At 47.5% G+C, this 21,005-nt stretch overlaps 2 protein-coding genes across 2 annotated transcripts in view; both read left to right on the top strand.

The window, feature by feature from the left end:
* Positions 1-7,928, top strand: part of edc4 (enhancer of mRNA decapping 4) — a 64,448-nt gene extending 56,520 nt beyond the window's left edge. Inside the window, exons 27-29 of the mRNA XM_078400329.1 lie at positions 1,549-1,768; positions 5,041-5,204; positions 6,825-7,928. Coding sequence (XP_078256455.1) covers positions 1,549-1,768; positions 5,041-5,204; positions 6,825-7,014 — 574 coding nt within the window. The 3' untranslated portion in view covers positions 7,015-7,928. The remainder of the gene's footprint in view (positions 1-1,548; positions 1,769-5,040; positions 5,205-6,824) is intronic.
* Positions 7,929-14,798: 6,870 nt separating this feature from the next.
* LOC144594767 (neuritin-like protein) overlaps positions 14,799-21,005 on the top strand; it is a 31,600-nt gene continuing 25,393 nt past the window's right edge. The window contains exon 1 of the mRNA XM_078401613.1: positions 14,799-14,910. Within this exon, the coding sequence (XP_078257739.1) occupies positions 14,859-14,910 (52 nt within the window). The 5' untranslated portion in view covers positions 14,799-14,858. The remainder of the gene's footprint in view (positions 14,911-21,005) is intronic.

Here is a 21,005-nt window from a genome sequence, read left to right as displayed (position 1 = left end):
ACCTCATAGCATCCTCCTCACTCTTCACAAGGCCACCCAGCTTTGTGTCATCTGCAAATTTGCTAATGTTCCTTTTAATCCCTTCATCTAAGTCATTAATGTATATTGTAAATAGCTGCAGTCCCAGCTGCAGTCCCAACACAACCCACTAGTCACTGCCTGCCATTCTGAAAGGGACCCATTTATCCCCACTCTTTGTTTCCTGTCTGCCAACCAATTTTCTATCCATGTCAGTACCCTAACCCCAATACCATGTGCTCTAATTTTGCCCACTAATCTCCTATGTGGGACCTTATCGAAGGCTTTCTGAAAGTCCAGGTACACTACATCCACCAGCTCTCCCTTGTCCATTTTCCTAGTTATATCCTCAAAATTCCAGAAGATTAGTCAAGCATGATTTTCCCTTCGTAAATCCGTGCTGGGGCATTTTGTTGGTCCAGTTTTGCCTACCAGCCTTTAGTTTAGTTTAGACACAGCATGGAAGTAGGCTTTTAGCACACTGACCATTGGCACTAGTTTTGCATCCACTCCTTACACACGAGAGGCAACTTACAGAGGCCAATTGACCAACAAACTGGTTTGTTTTTGGGATGTGGGCGGAAACCAGAGCACTCGGAGGAAACCCACGGGGTCACAGGGATAACATGTAAACTCCACACAGACAGCACCCAACCTCTGAATTAAACTTGTGTCTCTGGCACTGTGAGGCAGAGACTGTGCAAGCTGCGCTATCAAGCCTCTAGATCATAGCCGAGTGGTGTAAACCTAGAGACATGAGACTAATGCTGGAACATTGAGCAAAACACAGTGCTGGAGGAATGCGGCAGGTCAGGCAACAACTGGTGTTGGGTTACAGGGAGAAGGCAGAAGAATAGGGTTGACGGGGAAAGATAGATCAGTCGTGATTAAATAGCAGAGTAGACTTGATGGGCCGAATGGCCTAATTCTGCTCCTATAATTTATGAACCTGCTGAGTTCCTCCAGCAATTAGTGTAAACCTGTGTGAATCTAAACAAGATAAAACATATTGGAATCATCAATATTAATTGAACAAGTGCGTATTCATACCAGGTATTTTAAATTTAAATAGCATGTGCCATCCCATGTTTGGCAGCATCACACTGAGAGCAGATGGTGGCCAGTCTTTCCATGCCTGTTAGGCAGCCTATTTCGTCATTGAGTCACCTGCTGTAGCATTTTAAGATCTTCAGGATAAAAGCCCCCATGGGAGAAGAACTCAGGTGGAACCACTGCAGTTAAATGCGTGTAGAGTGAAATTTTAAAAACAATATTTGTAGTTATGTACTAATTTTTGGGTATTTGTGCATAACATTAAGGCAGATTGAAAAGCACAACATCAAAAGTAGAATGTCTTAACCACAGATTATAAATTGACTTTTTTTCTCTGTTTTGTCATAGTTGGAGTGCACTGTTCCGCATTGCAAATATTAGATAAGGACAGTTTACCAAATAAATGTATCCGCAGCTTTTCCCAAATGTACGGCTTAATGAAAAAGGCTTCCTGGCATTAATGATGATTTCTAACAGTTTGCAGGAATCCATTCTAACTCAAGTGCAGAGAATTGTGAAAGGAGAAGTTGGCCTCGCAATGAAGGAGCAGCAAGTTGTTGTTGCTTCCAGCATCATGCAGGCCATGCGATCAGCGGCTGGCACCCCCATCCCATCCACACACGCGGACTTCCAGTCCCAGCAGGCACACGTCTTGCAGCTGTTGCAACAGGGCCAACTTAACCAAGCCTTTCAACAGGTATGTGCTGGAGATTAAAGGAACTTATTACCATGAGGTGAAAAAGATATTTATCTTTAGGTTAGAAGTACAAGCCCACCGGTGTGGATGCCACAGAGCTGGGTGGACGTGAGCTGGGGGCAGTGTGAGCTGGGTGGCTGGGGGCAGTGTGAGCTGGGTGCAGTGTGGGCTGGGTGGCAGTGAGCTGGGTGGCAGTGAGCTGGGGGCAGTGTGAGCTGGGTGGCAGTGAGCTGGGGGCAGTGTGAGCTGGGTGGTAGTGTGAGCTGGGTGGCTGGGGCAGTGAGCTGGGTGGTAGTGTGAGCTGGGTGGCTGGGGGCAGTGAGCTGGGTGGCTGGGGGCAATGTGAGCTGGGTGGCGGTGTGAGCTGGGTGGCTGAGGGCAGTGTGAGCTGGGTGCAGTGTGGGCTGGGTGGCGGTGTGGGCTGGGTGCAGTGTGAGCTGGGTGGCTGGGGGCAGTGTGAGCTGGGTGGCAGTGTGGGCTGGGTGGTAGTGAGCTGGGTGGCGGTGTGAGCTGGGTGGCGGTGTGGGAAGTGTGAGCTGGGTGGCTGGGGGCAGTGTGGGCTGGGTGGCTGGGGGCAGTGTGGGCTGGGTGCGGTGTGAGCTGGGTGCAGTGTGGGCTGGGTGCAGTGTGAGCTGGGTGGCGGTGTGGGAAGTGTGAGCTGGGTGGTAGTGTGAGCTGGATGGCTGGGGGCAGTGTGGGCTGGGTGCGGTGTGGGCTGGGTGCGGTGTGAGCTGGGTGCAGTGTGGGCTGGGTGCAGTGTGAGCTGGGTGGCGGTGTGGGAAGTGTGAGCTGGGTGGTAGTGTGAACTGGGGGTAGTGTGAGCTGGGTGGGGGATGCTATGAGGATGCAGGGCAACGTAGACAGGTTGGACGAGTGGGCAGATACATGGCAGATGCAGTATAATGTGGATAAGTGTAAGGTTATCCACTTTGGTGGCAAAGACAAGAAGGCAGATTATCTGATTGGTGTCAGATTAGGAAAAGGGGAGGTGCAGCGAGATCTGGGTGTGCTTGTACATCAGTCACTGAAAGTTAGCATGCAGGTACAGCAGGCAGTGAAGAAAGCAAATGGCATGTTGGCCTTCATAGCGAGAGGATTTGAATATAGGAGCAAGGAGGTCCTACTGCAGTTGTACAGGGCCCTGGTGAGACCGCACCTAGAGTATTGTGTGCAGTTTTGGTCTCCTAATTTGAGGAAGGACATTCTTGCTATTGAGGGAGTTCAGTGTAGGTTCACCAAGTAAATTCCCGGGATGGCAGGACTGACATATGATGAAAGAATGGATCGACTGGGCTTATATTCAACAGAGAGTCAGATAGAGCGCTTGGGGTTAACGGAATCAAGGGATATGGGGAGAAAGCAGGAACGGGATTCTGATTTTGGATGATCAGCCAAGATCATATTGAATGCCAGTGCTGATTCAAAGGGCCGAATGGCCTATTCCTGCACCTATTTTCTATGTTTGTATGAGTCTGTGCCGACCAGCGATTCCCGTACATTGGTGAAGGCGAATGCAATGGTAGCATTTGTTTCGAGAGGGCTAGAATACAATAACAGGAAAGTCATGCTGAGGTTTATAGGGCACTGGACAGATTGCATTTAGAAAATTGTGAGCAGTTTTTGGCCATATACCTGAGGGAGAATATGTTGGCTTTGGAGAGAATGCATTGGAGGTTTATGAGAATGATCGCAGGAATGATTGGGTTAACAGATGATGCGTTTGAAGGCACTGGGCCTGTACTCGCTGGAGTTTAAAAGGATGAAGACCTCATTGAAACGTACCGAATAGTGAAAGGCCTGGATAGAGTGAATGTGGAGAGGATATTTCCACTAGTGGGAGAGTCTAGGACCAGAGGCCACAGCCTCAGAATAAAAGGATGTACCGTTAGAAAGGAGATGATGCAGAATGTCTTCAGTCAGAGGGTGGTGAATCTGTGGGATTCATTGCCACAGATGGCTGTGGCCTAGTCAATGGATATTTTTAAGGCGGAGATTGACAGATTTTTAAGTGGTAAGGATGTCAAAGGTTGTAGGAGATGGCAGGGGAATGGGGTTGTGAGGGAAAGATAGATCAGCCGTGATTGAATGGCAGAGTAGACTCGATGGGCCAAGTTCTGCTCCTAAGACTTAGCGACTTCTGAAATGCAAGTGAACCAACTTAGTAAATTGTTTCCTTAGAAATATCACAGCATTGCAGTGTTTTGAGGTTATTCAGTTGTGAGTTATATGATGCATGTTTTCATGGTTATAAATTGCCCAAAAGTAATATTAAGGCAATCAGAAAATCTCAACATTAAATTATTTTCAGATGGAACTAATGCAAAGATTATATTATTGGATACTGCCTACTGAAGGCAGATTAATTAAAACTGAATTACTGCGACTACAGTTTACTGATATGATTGCTTGGCAATAACTGGCTTCCCTACTAAATTAGCAGACAGGATATTATTTTCTATAAATTCAGCATTCTCATCGGACTAAAAATTAAGCATCAAGCATTTCTCAAGCTGTTTAATGTTCCCACAAATGAGGCTGAAGTTGCAAGTAATTAAGATTGTGCAGGGTGAAAACTAGTATTTTACTGGATGGTATTTTTATTAAGTTGTTAGTGCAGCATTGCACTCTGCCATTTAATAACATCCCAAAGATGGGAACGTGCACTGACTTGAGGACCAAAAGCAGAATGCATTCTGTTGACTTGCAATTTTCCTAACTTAGCCACAGCTGTTTCTGGTTTACTTTGTGACCGGAGTCTGTTCTGATTTGGTTCAATGCCATTCCTCTTTAGTTTAGAGATACAGTGCAGAAACAGGCTCGTCGGCCAACCAGCGATCCCCGCACGCTAACATTACCTTACACACACTAGAGACAATTTACAATTTAACCAAGCCAATTAGCCTACAAACCTGTACGTCTTGAATCCGGAGTACCCGATGTCAAACCCGGGTCTCTGGCGCTGTAAGGCAGCAATACTACCGCTGCACCACTCCATAGAATCGGCAGTTTTCCAAAAATCTGGTTCTGATAAAGGGTCTTGGCCCAAAATGTCACCCATTCTTTTTCTCCAGAAATGTTGCTTGACCCGCTGAGTTATTCCAGCTATTTTTGTCTCTTCGGGGTAGACATGTCACCCATTCCTTTTCTCCAGAGATGCTGCCTGATCCGCTGAGTAAAAATGCAATGATTTGTGCAGAAAACATGAGCTTATGTTTGTGCAATAAACTGAGCTATTAGCCATCTTCATTAATTCTTTCTTTTCTGTCACTCAGGCCTTGACTGCAGCCGATCTCAACCTGGTCCTTTATGTCTGTGAAACTGTGGATTCGCATCTGGTCTTCGGTCAGCATCCGTGTCCCCTAACTCAACCGGTTTTGCTTTCACTAATTCAACAGCTCTCCACTGATCTCAACTCTCGCACAGAATTAAAACTCAGGTAAGGTACAAAGGAAAAAAAAACAAACAAGGAAAAATCACAACTGGAAAGCTGAAATAATCAAAGAATTAGTTAGAAGGAACTGCAGATGCTGGTTTACACCAAAGATAGACACACAAAGCTGGAGTAACTCAGCGGGACAGGCAGCATCTCTGGAGAGAAGGAAAGGTGACATTTCGGGTCGAGGCCCTTCGTCAGACAGAGTCAGGGGAAGGGGAAATGAGAGATATGGAAGGTACATAGAACAAATGAATGAAAAATGCTGCCTGACCCCCTGGGTTACTCCAGCTTTTTGTGTCTATCTTAAGAATTAATAACCTGTTAGTTAACACTGGAATAAAATAATTTTAAGCAATTACTTTTCTTCGAGTATTTTTTGTGCTTCGAAGAAGGCATCTTGTGTAGTGCTGACCAACCCCAGGATTTGTATAAGCACTCTGCGTTAGTGTTCCAGTCAGTGCCATCGTTCAGATCAGGTATTAAACCATCGTGCATATAGTTCCACATTCAGAGCGATTTATTTCAGGATAAATTAATGCCAACAATTATTTTTTCGACACTCTTACAGCGTGAAAGGCAGTTTATAAGTAAATACAAGTTCATTGTTTGTATAAAAAAGACACAAAGTGCTGGAGTAAGTCAGTGGGTCAGGCAGCATCTCTAGAGAGCAAGGACAGAGGATTCTCCAGGGATGTTACCTGAACAACAGGGTTACTCCAGTATGTATTTTTCCTTTTTTGTAAACTAGCATCAGCAGTTCCATGTGTCTTCATTGTCTATCTTTTCCACCAATTGCTGATTTGGTTTGCCGACTTTTCCATTACAAAAAGTCATATTAACATTAGGTATTGACCATTCTGCCAAGGGTGGACACAGTGGATGTGGAGGGATTGCCCCTGAGGGGTGGGAGGGTAATGAGGGTTTACAGTCAGGTATGAGCTAAAGCATCTTGCACTGACATTAAGAAAAATTGAGAGAATTTAAATTAAAGGACTCTATTCCCTGGAGTGCAAGAGGATGAGGGGTGTATAAACAGGTGTCTAAAATCATGAGAGGAATAGATTGGTTAGACGCACAGAGTCTCTTGCCCAGAGTAGGGGAATCGAGGACCAGAAGGCATAGGTTTAAGGTGAAGGGGGAAAGATTTTAGGAATCTGAGGGATAACTTTTTCACACAACCGGAAGTGGGTGTATGGAACAAGCTGCCAGTGGAGGTCGGTGAGGCAGGGATTATAGCAACATTTAAGAAGCAGTTAGACAGGTGCATGGGATAGGATAGGTTTGGAGGGATATGGGCCAAACGCAAGCAGGTGGGACTAGTGTAGCTGGGACATGTTGGTTGGTGTGGGCAAGTTGGGCTGAAGGGCCTGTTTCCGTGCTGTATGACTATGACTAAATCTCGTCACTCTGGGTAAATCTATAGAATTCTCTGGCATGGAAGGTGATGGTTTTATTTTAGGAGGTATTTAGACACCACACACAAAATGCATTGGGGTGTGGGGAGAAAACTGGAATATGATATTAAGGTAGAAAATCACTTATGATGGTATTAAATGGCAAAGCAGGCTTGGGTGGCAAAAAAGCTGCCTGTGCAATAATTAATCTCTACTTTCATTTCAGTTATCTGGAAGATGCAGTCATGAATCTGGATCACACAGACCCTGTTGCTCGAGATCACATGGGTTCTGTATTAAATCAAGTGAGACAGAAACTCTATCAGTTCAACCAGGCAGACCCCCTTAATATTGTGAGCAAAAGAGCTCGAAGACTGATGATGATGCTTCAGGGATTGGTGACTCCACTGAGCTAATTGTGCTTCCTCCATCTGTAAAGATTGTGTTATAACTAAACGATTCACACCCATATGTTACTAATTAATATAACTTTTTTTAATATAAAGAAACAGATTGTAGGGTTGGGTCTCCCTTATCTGTGGTCAGAAATTTGGTTTGGAGCCACAGGTTAGTCCACCTGATGCATTAGTTCCTCCTTGTTTCTTTTTTTGACCTTCCCCGAATTTGGATAGCCCATTTTATATGTTGCTCAGTTTAAAAACCATATGTATATATAAACATCCTCTTTCCTACTCCATAGTTACATTTGTGAAACAGCAAAGGCTAAATAATCAACACGAGGCATAATCTGCATGTCAGCATAAGCGCATCTAACACAAATGTTAATTGAAGATCAGGCTTCCCTTCTGCCAAATTCCTTCCTCATTCAACAGCATCTCACTTTGAAATTCTGACCTCTGGCATTGAGTTAAAAGGACTGTCATAAGATCAATGTGCATCCAAAATATATTTTCAGAATCTTTCTCATTAGTGTTGGTCTGTTACTACTTGAAATTTGGTTCCATCATGTTAGTTTAAAAAGGAAAAAAACAATGGACAAGTTTGTGTTTATTGATGATGTTTTTCAGCATTTGCGATTTTGTTGTAATTTTACATTGCTTCCTTTTTATCTTGAATCTGGAAATTCCTTGTTTTGGATAATGTTTCAAAAATGTTCACAATAAAATGACTTTTTGGAAATTATCTGCATTGGTTTAAATCCTTAAATCATTAGCACTGATTTATACTTTTAACATTGCACAATGCTGCATATTTGTTTTACTGAACAAGTTGTCGGGTAAACTGCTATCTTTTGTACGACTCTTTGTAACTTTTTGGTTACTTCAAAAAATGTTATAACTTTGGGAAAACTTCTGTGGTTACTATTTTAGAACCGTAATATTGAAAATAAATACAAATTTCAAACAAACTGGTGGATATATATGTTGAAAAGTGTGTAAAATCTCTGAATTATAGTTATTTAAAATGTCACAATCACATTCTGATTAACTTGTCCTTTTGCAGTGTTATATGCAAATCTGTTTGCATAGAACTGAATAGATGGTTTACTTCAGCTCTCAAAAGACTAAACTTGAAGATTTAAATTGAAAAGAAACAACACAGTCACAACTGCATTCACAACTGCATTCAGATGCTACAAAATGAGCATAAATCTGTTTAGCTAAATAATTGATATTTGCTGACAAACTTTTAATATCTCTGAAGATTTCCACAAGATCCACTGGATTGATAATTGACAATATTTGTAGTTAGTGTGCTGGTGATAATTCCCCTTCTCTTGTTTTCTGAAGATAGGAAGCCCATTGAGTTGCAATTTCAGGTTATCTTCATCTTATAAATCCTTATTTTAAATGCCAGTAGTGGACTTCAAATCTTGGCGAACTTCACATGTTTCAAGGAATTTTTTAAAAACATGATTAGTGTAATTTCTAGAAGTGGTACATGTCATTTTTAAGATTTATATAATTAGTTCTTAATATAAACATACTGAAACACTAACATTGGAAGGAGATATACCATGGATGGCATAGTGGCGTAGCGGTAGAGTTGCTGCCTTCCAGTGCCAGAGACCCAAGTTTGATTCTGACTACGGGTGCTGTCTACAGTTTGTATGTTCCCCCTGTGACCACGTGGGGTTTTTCCGGGTTTTCCAGTTTCCTCCCACACTCCAAAGACATACAGGTTTGTAAGTTATTTGTCTTTGGTAAAAATGTCCCTAGTGTGTAGGATAGTGTTAGTATACGGGGTGATCTCTGGTCATTGCGGACTCGGTGGGCCAAAGGACTTGTTTCCGCATTGTATCTCTAAAGTCTAAAGTAAATCGCACTGAATCCATCTGTACTTGTAGACACAACGCACTGCACGTTAGTCTGAAGATAGCTCCCGACCCGAGACATTTGCCCATCCATGTCACCTAGAGACGCTGCCTGACCTGCCTGCCGAGTTAGTCCAGTCAGTCCTTTGTGTCTCTATTTGTACTCGAGTCCATTTTATGCCTAAGTAAACCACAAGCTGAAGGTTTTCTCAGAGAGAAATCCAGATGAGAGAATATGCGTAACTCACTTTGAAAGTATAGAGCAGGGAAGTGCTAAAACAAGTGGCTCAAAGCCTTGGTTTAGTAGGAAGGAGAAAATAATCCGCTGAGAGTTGCAAAGCAACAATACGATGTGATTTAGTTCTTTCTAGGAAGATAATGTGAAAATGATCAAAAGGAGGCATCAGCAGCTGGCCTCCAGAGAATGGCGACAGTATTTCATTTCTCTCGTTTACGTATGTTGCCACCGTGATCAAAAGAAATGGTAGCACAGAGCCATTTGGGACCAGATGCCAGCTGGTGTTCTGGCCAAACCAAGCCGTGCTGTTGGACAGCAGTTTATTCCAAACACACTTTGTCCCTTGATTAGCTTCTTCATGTCAAGTTAGAGAGGCTGCAATGCCTTTTGGGGGGAAATTAAAAATTTGGCTTGTGGGTATGTTTAGTTTGGAGATACAACATGCCCTACAGCCCACCGAGTCTGCGACGACCAGCGATCCCGACGTACTTAACATTATCCCACACACACTAGGGACAGTTTACAATGATACCAGAGCCAATTAGCTTACAAACCTGCCCATCTTTGGAATGTGGTGAAGCTACATTTCGAGTTTTGTGTTCAGTTCGGGGCACTGAAAGGAAAGAAGTTGTCAAATTGGAACAGGTACAGAGAAGATTTACGATGATGTTGCCAGGACTAGAGGGTCTGAGCTATAGGCAGAGGTTGAATAGGCTGGGTCTCAATTCCTGGGTCTCATTCTCTCTGCTCACATTCACTGGCGGATGTGGAAGTTCGTGGTGTCCAGACTTGGTGAGAAACTCAGACTGTGGACACGTCCCTTACTCACAAGGTTATTCATTTCCCGGTCGGGACAACGGGGAATGAAACAAAAGGTTTCACGTGTAGCGGAAGCAGGAAAAAAAACTGCAGATGCTGGTTTAAATCGAAGGTGGACACAAGATGCTGGAGTAACTCAGCGGGTCTGGCAGCATCTCTGGGGAGAAGGAACGGGTGACGTTTCTGGCCGAGACCCTTGTGAAGGGTCTGGACCTGAAGCGTCACCCATTCCTTCTCTCCTGAGATGCCGCCTGACCCGCTGAGTTACTCCAGCATCTTGTCTACCTTTCACATGTAGCGTTGCATCCGGCGGCATTTGAAACGTTAACGCGGTTTATTGTTGTTGCTCTTTCTCTTTCAACTAATTACAAGGAGACAGTCAGATGCAGAGAGGAGTAACTTTGCAAGGAGCGAGTGGGTGATTTCGGGCTGGTCCCTTTAGTTTGATTTCGTGCCCTTTAAACCGAGTCCGCACCGACCAGTGATCCCCGCACACTAACACGATCCTACACGCACTAGGGACAATTTACAACGACACCAAGCCAATTAACCTGCACGTCTATGGAGTGTGGGAGAAAACCAAAGATCTCGGAGAAAACCCGCTTGTAGTGGGATCTCTGGTGCTGTGAGGCAGCAACTCTACCGCCGTGTTGTGCGTTGCCAATGTGCCGAGAGCCCGCTCTGTCCGCTCACCCCCCTCCTGCTCCACGCTGGATGTCTCCATGGTCCTGAACTCGACCTGACCAAGCGGCGTGGAGTAAAGACACCAGGAACTGCAGATACTGGAATACTGAGCAAAATACAGGAGGATGAGGGGTGATCTTATAGTGGTGTGTAAGATGAGATGAATAGATCGGGTAGATGCACAGAGTCTCTTGCCCAAAGCAGTGGAATTGAGGACCAGTGGGGTGGGGGGGGTGGGGCGGGGGGAAACCTTTATTTTATTAGGTCTCTTCCCCGGGGCGCGGCTCGGCTGCGGGCCTTAACATTGCCGGCGCAGCTCGGCTGCGGGACGTTTCAGTGCCCGGTGCGGCTCGGCTGCGGGCCTTAACATTGCCGGCGCAGCTCGGCCGCGGGACGTTTCAGTGCCCGGTGCGGCTCGGCCGCTGGACTTAACATCGCCCGGTGCGGCCGCGGGACGTTTCAGTGCCCGGTGCGGCTCGGCCGCGGGACGTTTCAGTGCCCGGTGCGGCTCGGCCGCTGGACTTAACATCGCCCGGTGTGGCCGCGGGACGTTTCGGTGCCCGGGGCGGCTCGGCCGGGGGGCCTTCCATCCCCTTGCGGGGGCTGTGCGTGTCGTTTGCCTCGGTAGGGGTCGAGCTGCCTGTCCGTGGGTGCGGGGGGAAGAGAGGGGAAGTTTTGTTGCCTCCATCACAGTGAGGGGGTGTTTGGAGTCACTGTGATGGATGTTTGTGTTGGGGTCGGGTGTCCTGTGTTCTTTTCTTTTTGCTGTATTTTGTGTGACTGCTGAAATTTCGCTCGGTGTTGTGCCGAGTGACAATAAAGTGTTGTTATGTTATGTTATGTTATGTTATGTAGGTTTAAGATGAAAGGGAAAATAATTAATATGAATCTGAGGGGTAACATTTTCACACAAAGGGTGGGGGGTGGGGGGGGGGTGTATATTGGAAGGAACTGCAGATGCTGGTTTAAACCAAAGATAGACACAAAAAGCTGGAGTAACTCAACGGGATAGGCTGTATCTGGAGAGCAGGAATGGGTGACGTTTTAGGTCGAGTCTGAAGAAGAGTCTTACCCAAAACGTCACCTATTCTTTCTCTCCAGAGATGCTGCCTGACCTGCTGAGTTACTCCAGCTTTTCGTGTCTATCTGCCAGAGGATGTAGTTGAAGCAGAGACAATCCCAATATTTAAGAAACAGTTGGACAATCTATCACTCTATGACTCTATATGGGAGGAAACCGGAGCACCCGGATAGGTCACGGACAAAACGTACAAACTCCATACAGACAGCACCCGTAGTCAGGATCGAACCTGGGTCTCTGGCGCTGTGAGGCAGCAACATTCCCACTGCATCACTGTGCCGCCCCTAGATATTGGGACACACTTGAAGGACTGCAGTGGAAATAGTTTGCACTTTAAAGTGTTTTTATTCTACATGGAAGTCTGTTAGTTGACATAGAGTGCTCAGTAATAATGGAGTACTGTGTGCAGTTTTGGTCTCCAAATTTGAGGAAGGATATTCTTGCTATTGAGGGCGTGCAGCGTAGGTTTACTGGTTTAATTCCCGGAATGGCGGGACTGTCATATGTTGAAAGACTGGAGCGGCTAGGTTTGTATACACTGGAATTTAGAAGGATGAGAGGGGATCTTATCGCAACATATAAGATTATTAAGGGGTTGGACACGCTAGAGGCGGGAAACATGTTCCCAATGTTGGGGAGTCCAAAACCAGGGGCCACAGTTTAAGAATAAGGGGTAGGCCATTTAGAACGGAGATGAGGAAAAACTTTTTCAGTCAGAGAGTTGTGAATCTGTGAAATTCTCTGCCTGATAGCGGAGTCAGGGGGTATGGGGAGAAGGCAGGAACGGGGTACTGATTGAGAATGATCAGCCATGATCACATTGAATGGCGGTGCTGGCTCGAAGGGCCGAATGGCCTCCTCCTGCACCTATTGTCTGTTGGTATTGGATGTGTGTCATGCTGTTAAATAACTAGCCCCTTGGTTTTATTTTATTTTTTTAAGAGCATATTTTCCTCAAAAGGGCTTTTATTTCATGTTCTCAAAGTCCTATTGATTTTTAGCTGTTTATTAATAGCAAAATTTCAATTTATTTTGACCATGTGAAATTCAACCAGGATAATGTTGACTTGAAATCAGTATAGTTTGGCTTTGAACTTTTCTATTGAGAAGGATTAGCCACAAAAAGTACAGTCGAGACCCTTCAGACTGAGAGTCAGGGGAGGGCAGGGAAGATCTGATGAAACAAAAGTTCTCTATAACAAAGTGGTGGGTAAAGTCATAGGTTGAGTGGCTGATAACAACTGGGAAGAAACTGCAGATGCTAGTTAGACAATAGACAATAGGTGCAGGAGGAGGCCATTCGGCCCTTCGAGCCTGTACGCACCGCCATTCAATGTGATCATGGCTGATCATTCTCAATCAGTACCCCGTTCCTGCCTTCTCCCCATACCCCCTGACTCCGCTATCCTTAAGAGCTCTATCTAGCTCTCTCTTGAATGCATTCAGAGAATTGGCCTCCACTGCCTTCTGAGGCAGAGAATTCCACAGATTCGCAACTCTCTGACTGAAGAAGTTCACAAATAAAAGAGACAAAGTGCTGGAGTAACTCCGAGGGTCAGGCAGCATCTCTGGAGAATATGGATAGGGTCTGGACCCTTCTAAACTCTGACCCGCTGAGTGACTTTGTGTCTATTTCAGACACCTTCCGCGCCTGAAGCTCCCCATAACCCCCGGCGATGGGGCTGTACATGCACGGATAAACCTTCCCGGCAACGTTGACCAGGAATGTTGAATGAAGTGGATCATCGGCCCAGGAGCTGCCAGTCCGCGGCTCCGCTCCAAGGGTGAACCTCCTCGCAGTTCAATGCGGGAAGGAACTGCAGACGCGGCTTTAAACCGAAGATAGAAACAAACAGCTGGAGAAGCTCCGCCGCTCAGGCGGCATCTCCAGAGACAAGGAATGGGCGTCACTGGGAACGGAGTTACCTGAACCAGCGCCGCAGTCACAGCGAGACAGCTAGCTCCCTCCCTCCCCCCTCACCCCCCCTCCCTCCCTCCCTCCCCCCCTCCCCCCTTCCCCCCTCTCACCCCCTCCCCTCTCCCTCCCTCCCCCCTCACCCCCCCTCCCTCTCCCCCCTCTCACCCCCTCCCTCCCTCTCTCCCCCTCCCCTCTCCCTCCCTCCCCCCTCCCTCCCCCTCTCTCTCCCTCTCCCCCTCCCCTCTCTCTCCTCTCCCCCTCCCCCTCTCTCTCCTCTCCCCTCCCTCTCTCTCTCTCCCCTCCCTCTCTCCCCCTCTCTCTCCCCCCTCCCCCTCTCTCTCCTCTCCCCCCCTCCCTCTCTCCCCCCTCCCTCTCCCCCCTCTCCCTCGCCCCCTCTCTCCCCCCCTCCCCCTCTCTCTCCTCTCCCCTCCCCCTCTCTCTCCCCTCCCTCTCTCCCCCTCCCTCTCTCCCCCTCTCTCTCCTCTCCCCCTCCCCTCCTTCCCCTCCCCTCCCCCTCTCCCTCCCCTCCTTCCCCTCCCCTCCCCCTCTCTCCCTCCCTCCCTCCCCTCTCCCTCCCCCTCTCTCCCTCCCTCCCCTCTCCCTCCCCCTCTCTCCCTCTCTCCCTCCCTCCCCTCTCCCTCCCCCCTCTCCCTCCCTCCCCTCTCCCTCCCTCCCCTCTCCCTCCCCTCTCTCTCTCTCTCTCTCTCTCTCTCTCTCTCTCTCCCTCCCTCCCTCCCTCCCTCCCTCCCTCCCTCCCTCCCTCCCTCCCTCCCTCCCTCCCTCCCTCCCTCCCTCCCTCCCTCCCTCCCTCCCTCCCTCCCTCCCTCCCTCCCTCCCTCCCCCACCCCCCTCCCCCCACCCCCCTCCCCCCCTCCCCCCACCCCCCTCCCCCCCTCCCCCCACCCTCCCTCCCCCCCTCCCCCCACCCCCCTCCCCCCCTCCCTCTCCCTCCCACAAATCCCTTCCAGAGGGCTGCATATTCATCCCTGATCTTACCAGCGACCTGTCAGCTGCTTTACCGAGGCAGATGTCATAATGTTTTAGCCAGTCAGACGGAAATTATTTTAGTTTTAATCCTCCTATTATTATGTGATAGCTTCTCTCCGCCAGAGTTAAGTCGCAGCCTGCTGTCAGGGGCGGGGTTTTCCTGATCCCTGTCTAATGCCAACTCCTGGTCGCCTCTGACTTCTCGCTTTAAACGCGGCATTTGGGTCTCAGCAAGTCGGCTGTAACATTGGTCCGGCCATGCGTCGCTCGGGATCCCGGTACATTCACCTGTCCATGTTTTTTCAGCTGGGTAAGTAACTCAAGGCTCTCCCGTGAAGGCGGTAATTGTGATCAGTTGTGGCGGGACTTCTGCCGAGCGCCGCCAGCAAAAATATTATGAATTGACACGAGCTTTTTAAAAATTGCTGTTGTTGTTGAACCTGCGGCCGCTGAAGGCGACGGTTACCTGCTAAAGAGTTGCATTCTCTTGCAAGTAAGGATGGTCCGAGTCACGGGTGATAAACGGGGAGCTTATTGGGAGCGAGAGAGACACTGGTCAAAGAACTTTACCCCAGAGCAGAGATATCAGACACAGAGGCGCAAAACACACACAGCGTTGGCGACAGGAGCAAAGTTTAAAGGAGACGCGCGGGGCAAGTTCATGTTTGCAGAGACAGTGTGGGGTGGGGGGGTGTTGGGGGGGGGGGGGGGGGGGGTGTTGGGGGAGGTTTGGGGGGGGGTTGTTGGGTGGGGGGGGACACGCTGCCGGGGGGGGGGGGGGTGGAGGCAGATACAACACTGCCGTTTGCGAGGCTTTTAGAGGCACATGGATATACAGGGTATAGAGGGATATGGATCACGTGCAGGCAGAGGTTAACATCATAGACCTTGTGGGCCGAAGGGCCTGTTCCTGTGCTGTACTGTAGTATGCTGTATGTTGACGAGGCGATCACTTGTCTCGCTGGTCCAAGGGTCGTTGTGTGGACATTCAGGCCGGGTTCCTGCGTACATTTGTTCTACATTCTCTCTGCTCACATTCACTGGCGGATGTGGAGGTTCGTGGTGTCCAGACTTGGTGAGAAACTCAGACTGTGGACACGTCCCTTACTCACAAGGTGATTCATTTCCCGGTCGGGACAACGGGGAATGAAACAAAAGGATTCACGAGTAGCGGAAGCAGGAAAAAAAACTGCAGATGCTGGTTTAAATCGAAGGTGGACACAAGATGCTGGAGTAACTCAGCGGGTCTGGCAGCATCTCTGGGGAGAAGGAACGGGTGACGTTTCTGGTCGAGACCCTTGTGAAGGGTTTGAAGAAGGGTCTGGACCTGAAGCGTCACCCATTCCTTCTCTCCTGAGATGCCGCCTGACCCGCTGAGTTACTCCAGCATCTTGTCTACCTTTCACATGTAGCGTTGCATCCGGCGGCATTTGAAACGTTAACGCGGTTTATTGTTGTTGCTCTTTCTCTTTCAACTAATTACAAGGAGACAGTCAGATGCAGAGAGGAGTAACTTTGCAAGGAGCGAGTGGGAGATTTCGGGCTGGTCCCTTTAGTTTAATTTCGTGCCCTTTAAACCGAGTCCGCACCGACCAGTGATCCCCGCACACTAACACTATCCTACACACACTAGGGACAATTTACAACGACACCAAGCCAATTAACCTGCACGTCTATGGAGTGTGGGAGGAAACCAAAGATCTCGGAGAAAACACCACGCAGGTCACAGGGTACAAACTCCGTACAGACAGCGCTTGTAGTGGGATCTCTGCTGCTGTAAGGCAGCAACTCTACCGCCGTGTTGTGCGTTGCCAATGTGCCGAGAGAGAGCCCGCTCTGTCCGCTCACCCCCTCCTGCTCCACGGGCTGGATGTCTCCATGGTCCTGAACTCGACCAGACCAAGCGGCGTGGAGTAAAGACACCAGGAACTGCAGATACTGGAATACTGAGCAAAATACAAACTGCTGGAGGGTCAGACAGCACCTGGAGAGGGAATGGAGTCCAGGGCAGAAACGTCGGCTGCCCACCCCCACCCCCTCCCCAGACGCTGCCCATCCCCACCCCCTCCCCAGACGCTGCCCGACCCGCTGCACTCTTCCAGGCCCAGCCTGCCATGCCGACCAAGATGCCCCATCTACATTAGTCCCACCAGCCCGCGTTTGGTCAATATCCCTCTAAGCCTTTCATATCCATGTACCTGTCCAAGTGTCTTCTACATGTTGTTATAGTCCCTGCCTCTACTGGCTCCTCTGGCAGCTCGTTCCATACACCCACCGCCCTCAATAGTTGAGCAGTTTGATACACAAGGCATAGTTGGCAGCACGTTTCTGTATTTACTGTTACTCATTGCAGTTCCATTGCCCTCAGTCGTGTATTGATCAGTTTGTTCAGCAGTTTGGCATTTGCAATGTAGTGGGAGTTCTCTCAGACCTTTCCACATATATAGTTACATCCAATCTTGATCAAATTCCAGCTCTGCATAAAGTCATACAGCGTGAACACAGGCCCTTCGGCTCAACTTGCCCACGCCGACCAACATGCCCCATCTACACTAGTCCACCTGCCTGCGTTTGGCCCATATCCCTCTAAACCTTTCCTATCTATACACGTCTAAATGTTTCTTAAACGTGCTTTCCCGCTTTAACTTTTGCCCAGAATGCGAGAAGCGATAATATTAAAACTGTTTGAAACAGAGATGCTGCCTGACCCACTGAGTTACTCCATCACGTGTCACTCAAGTTTCCAACATCTGCTTTTCTTTGTGTCTACATTAAAGCTAATGTTTGCCGGGACCTCTGCCCTATGGCAACCACTCTGCCAGTGACCGGCCTGGCCTCAGGGAGTCCTTCTGTTAACGCATTATTTTTATTACTTAAATGAAGCATGTGCAACTCTATTTAAAAAAAATCCTTGTATCCAATGATGTTGGGACCACCATTCTGTGGGTATCAGAACTGTAAATTGGTATGGACCAAGCACAGGCAGGTGGGACTAGGGTAGCTGGGACTTGTTGGCCGGTGTGGGCGAGTTGGGCTGAAGGGCCTGTTTCCACACTATTTCACTCTATGACTCTATGATAAATCAAACTTCCCCATTCAGTTTTGCTATGTCAATGGTCAGACTCTGACTACAAGTTGGCAATAGGGAACACCATCAGGAATTTTCTCCTGCTCCCATGTCTACTTGAGAAGGAAGATGTTGGCATGACAGTGTTAACTGGCAAAATGGTCTAAGTGCCACCGGGCCTGGGACTTTCTGCTGCACTAGAATCCGGGTTAAAAAACGAAAATCATGTTTAATTTTTGAAACATTCATGCTTTGGCGAAGTCTGCTGAACAGGATGGTCTGGAATAACAAGTACCGGTTGTTATTTAATATAAAATTGATTTCATCAGCATGGTGCCCATAAAGGATCCCTGCCCCAACTGAATTCATTGAAAAACGTGTCTCATCCTCATTCCATCCTTAATGTCAAGTACAATGATAACAAAAGACTTCAACTGTGCATCATATCTGAGAATCGATAAGATGCCAGACTCCTCAGCATTGCTTTCAAGAAAAATGAGAGTGCTGCATTGGCATTTAAAGAACTAGATCTAAGGCTGGATGATGGACAATACGTTTTTGTTCTAGGATTTCACATACTTCTTTAAACTGTCCATTGATCTTGATTTCACCTCCATTTTAGACATCATCTCCATTACGGGCTGCACATTTGTTGCCGTTCCCCTCTCATATTGATCGTTTAGTTTGAATCTACAGCTGTGTTCCTCATCACAAGTAAATGCAGAAGGATGCCTGCTTGTTGTAGTACAGGCGCAAAGTTCCATTGCAATGTCAGTTCACATCTTTCACTTTAATGGGCAGCTGTATGGTTTCTTTAGTAACTGCACCTTCTACAGAATGATTAAACTTGGGAACTTAGAGATTCTTCATCACCTCAAATTATCCCCAAGTGTCAACTCCACATCGCTGTCATTTCTCTTCTCCGCTGGTGTTGTCCGTGTGTGCTGTCTATTAGATGAGTCGTAGACTGGTCCAGCTGATCTCTCATTGCTTTTAGAAAATGTGCACTCTCACAATTAACACAGTCTATCTCCCCAGCCACTTCAGGTTGATTGCAATCTCAGCGACCTGTTTGATCCTCGGTGTAAATGACAACACCACCCTCCACCATCCCCTCCACCATCGAGATCGGACCCTAACCACCCAGAGCATTAACCACATCAGCCCCTCACAAACACAGAGTGCTGGAGTAACTCAGCGGGTCAGGCAGCATCTCCGGAGAAAAGGAATGGGTGACGTTTTGGGTCAAGACTCTTCTTCAGACTGAGAGCCGGGCGCAAGGGGAACAAGAGATATTATCAGTAATTATGAACAATGAATGAAAGATATGTAAAAATAAATGATAATCAAGGAAATGTGGGGCACAATAGGTCATTGTTGGCTGTGGGCTGGGTGATAATAAGTATACAGAGAAGCCCAACAGGACGACAGCGATGACTATGGTGGGGGAGGGACAGAGTCAGAGGAGGCAAGGGTTATTTGAAGTTAGAAGAATCAATAATCGTACTGCTGGGCTGACTATCTGTGTGCAAGACTTGCCTGGCTTTCTCTATCACCTCTAGAGGCAGTTACACCAGCGATCTCATGTACATTAGCACTTCCTATCGCTTTCTGTCTCTGTGTTTCCCTGTTGCCTTTATTTCACCTCGCATCAAGCTCATCCTACTGGACTATAACCCCTGTCATTTTGTAGTCATGGAGTTATGCAGCACGGAAACAGGACCTTCAGCACAATTTGTCCAAGCTGACCAAAATGCTCCATCCACGCTAGTCCCACCTGCCCGCATTTGCCCAATATTCCTCTCAACTTTTCCTATCCATGTACCTGTCCACATGCCTTTTAAATGTTATTATAGTACTTGCCACAACTACCTCCTCCGGCATCTCTTTCCATACACCCACCACCCTCTGCACCCCTCAGCTTCCTGTTAAATCTTCCCCCCTCAACTTAAACCTCTGTCTTCTTTCTTGATTCCCCATGTCTGGGTAAAAGTTCCAGTGATGTTAATAAATCCTACCTTCAACACTGCAGACTCAAAATTCTCATCCCTGTGCTTAAATTGCTCATGAATTCCCTCCTCTTTGTCTCTAACCCAAACCTAAAACACCCGCCCAGACCATTGATTCATTGTTGACCTCAGTGCCCTACAATTGGGCACCAGAGTTCCAGTCTCTAAACCTCATTTCACTCTGCAAACTCTCGGCATCAATTCCTCTTCCTCTCAAACTCTCCCTAAAATATCCATCTTTCATGGGGATTTTGGTTACTTCATCTAAGATCTTTTAATTTGGGTCAGCATCTATTTATACTTGTATCTCCAGGAATTACCTTGGGATATGTTTATGCATGAAGAGCACTAGGCAACTGCATTGATATTTGTTTCTGTTACCTCTCACTGTGCAAGACATTCGCTCCCCCATCCCTTCCAAATAAAGGTCCTAACTCCACGGGAGACAATCCACATCGAGGTTCTCAGTCCTTTCCCAGTGAATGTCAATAGACAATAGGTGCAGGAGTAGGCCATTCAGCCCTTCGAGCCAGCACCGCCATTCAATGCGATCATGGCTGATCACTCTCAATCAGTACCCCGTTCCTGCCTTCTCCCCATACCCCCTCACTCCGCTATCCTTAAGAGCTCTATCCAGCTCTCTCTTGAAAGCATCCAATGAACTGGCCTCCACTGCCTTCTGAGGCAGAGAATTCCACACCTTCACCACTCTCTGACTGAAAAAGTTCTTCCTCATCTCCTTTCTAAATGGCCTACCCCTTATTCTTAAACTGTGGCCCCTTGTTCTGGACTCCCCCAACATTGGGAACATGTTTCCTGCCTCTAATGTGTCCAATCCCCTAATTATCTTATATGTTTCAATAAGATCCCCCCTCATCCTTCTAAATTCCAGTGTATACAAGCCTAATTGCTCCAGCCTTTCAACATACGACAGTCCCGCCATTCCGGGAATTAACCTAGTGAACCTACGCTGCACGCCCTCAATAGCAAGAATATCCTTCCTCAAATTTGGAGACCAAAACTGCACACAGTACTCCAGGTGCGGTCTGACCAGGGCCCGGTACAACTGTAGAAGGACCTCTTTGCTCCTATACTCAACTCCTCTTGTTACGAAGGCCAACATTCCATTGGCTTTCTTCACTGCCTGCTGTACCTGCATGCTTCCTTTCAGTGACTGATGCACTAGGACACCCAGATCTCATTGAACATCCCCTCTTCCTAACTTGACACCATTCAGATAATAATCTGCCTTTCTATTCTTACTTCCAAAGTGAATAACCTCACACTTATCTACATTAAACTGCATCTGCCGTGAATGTCTTGGCCCAT

The sequence above is a fragment of the Rhinoraja longicauda genome, chromosome 6 (genome assembly GCF_053455715.1).
Source record: "Rhinoraja longicauda isolate Sanriku21f chromosome 6, sRhiLon1.1, whole genome shotgun sequence".
Taxonomy (NCBI): domain Eukaryota; kingdom Metazoa; phylum Chordata; class Chondrichthyes; order Rajiformes; family Arhynchobatidae; genus Rhinoraja; species Rhinoraja longicauda.
The sequence above is the reverse complement of the archived record's forward strand: the minus strand, read 5'-3'. Positions and strand labels throughout refer to the sequence as shown.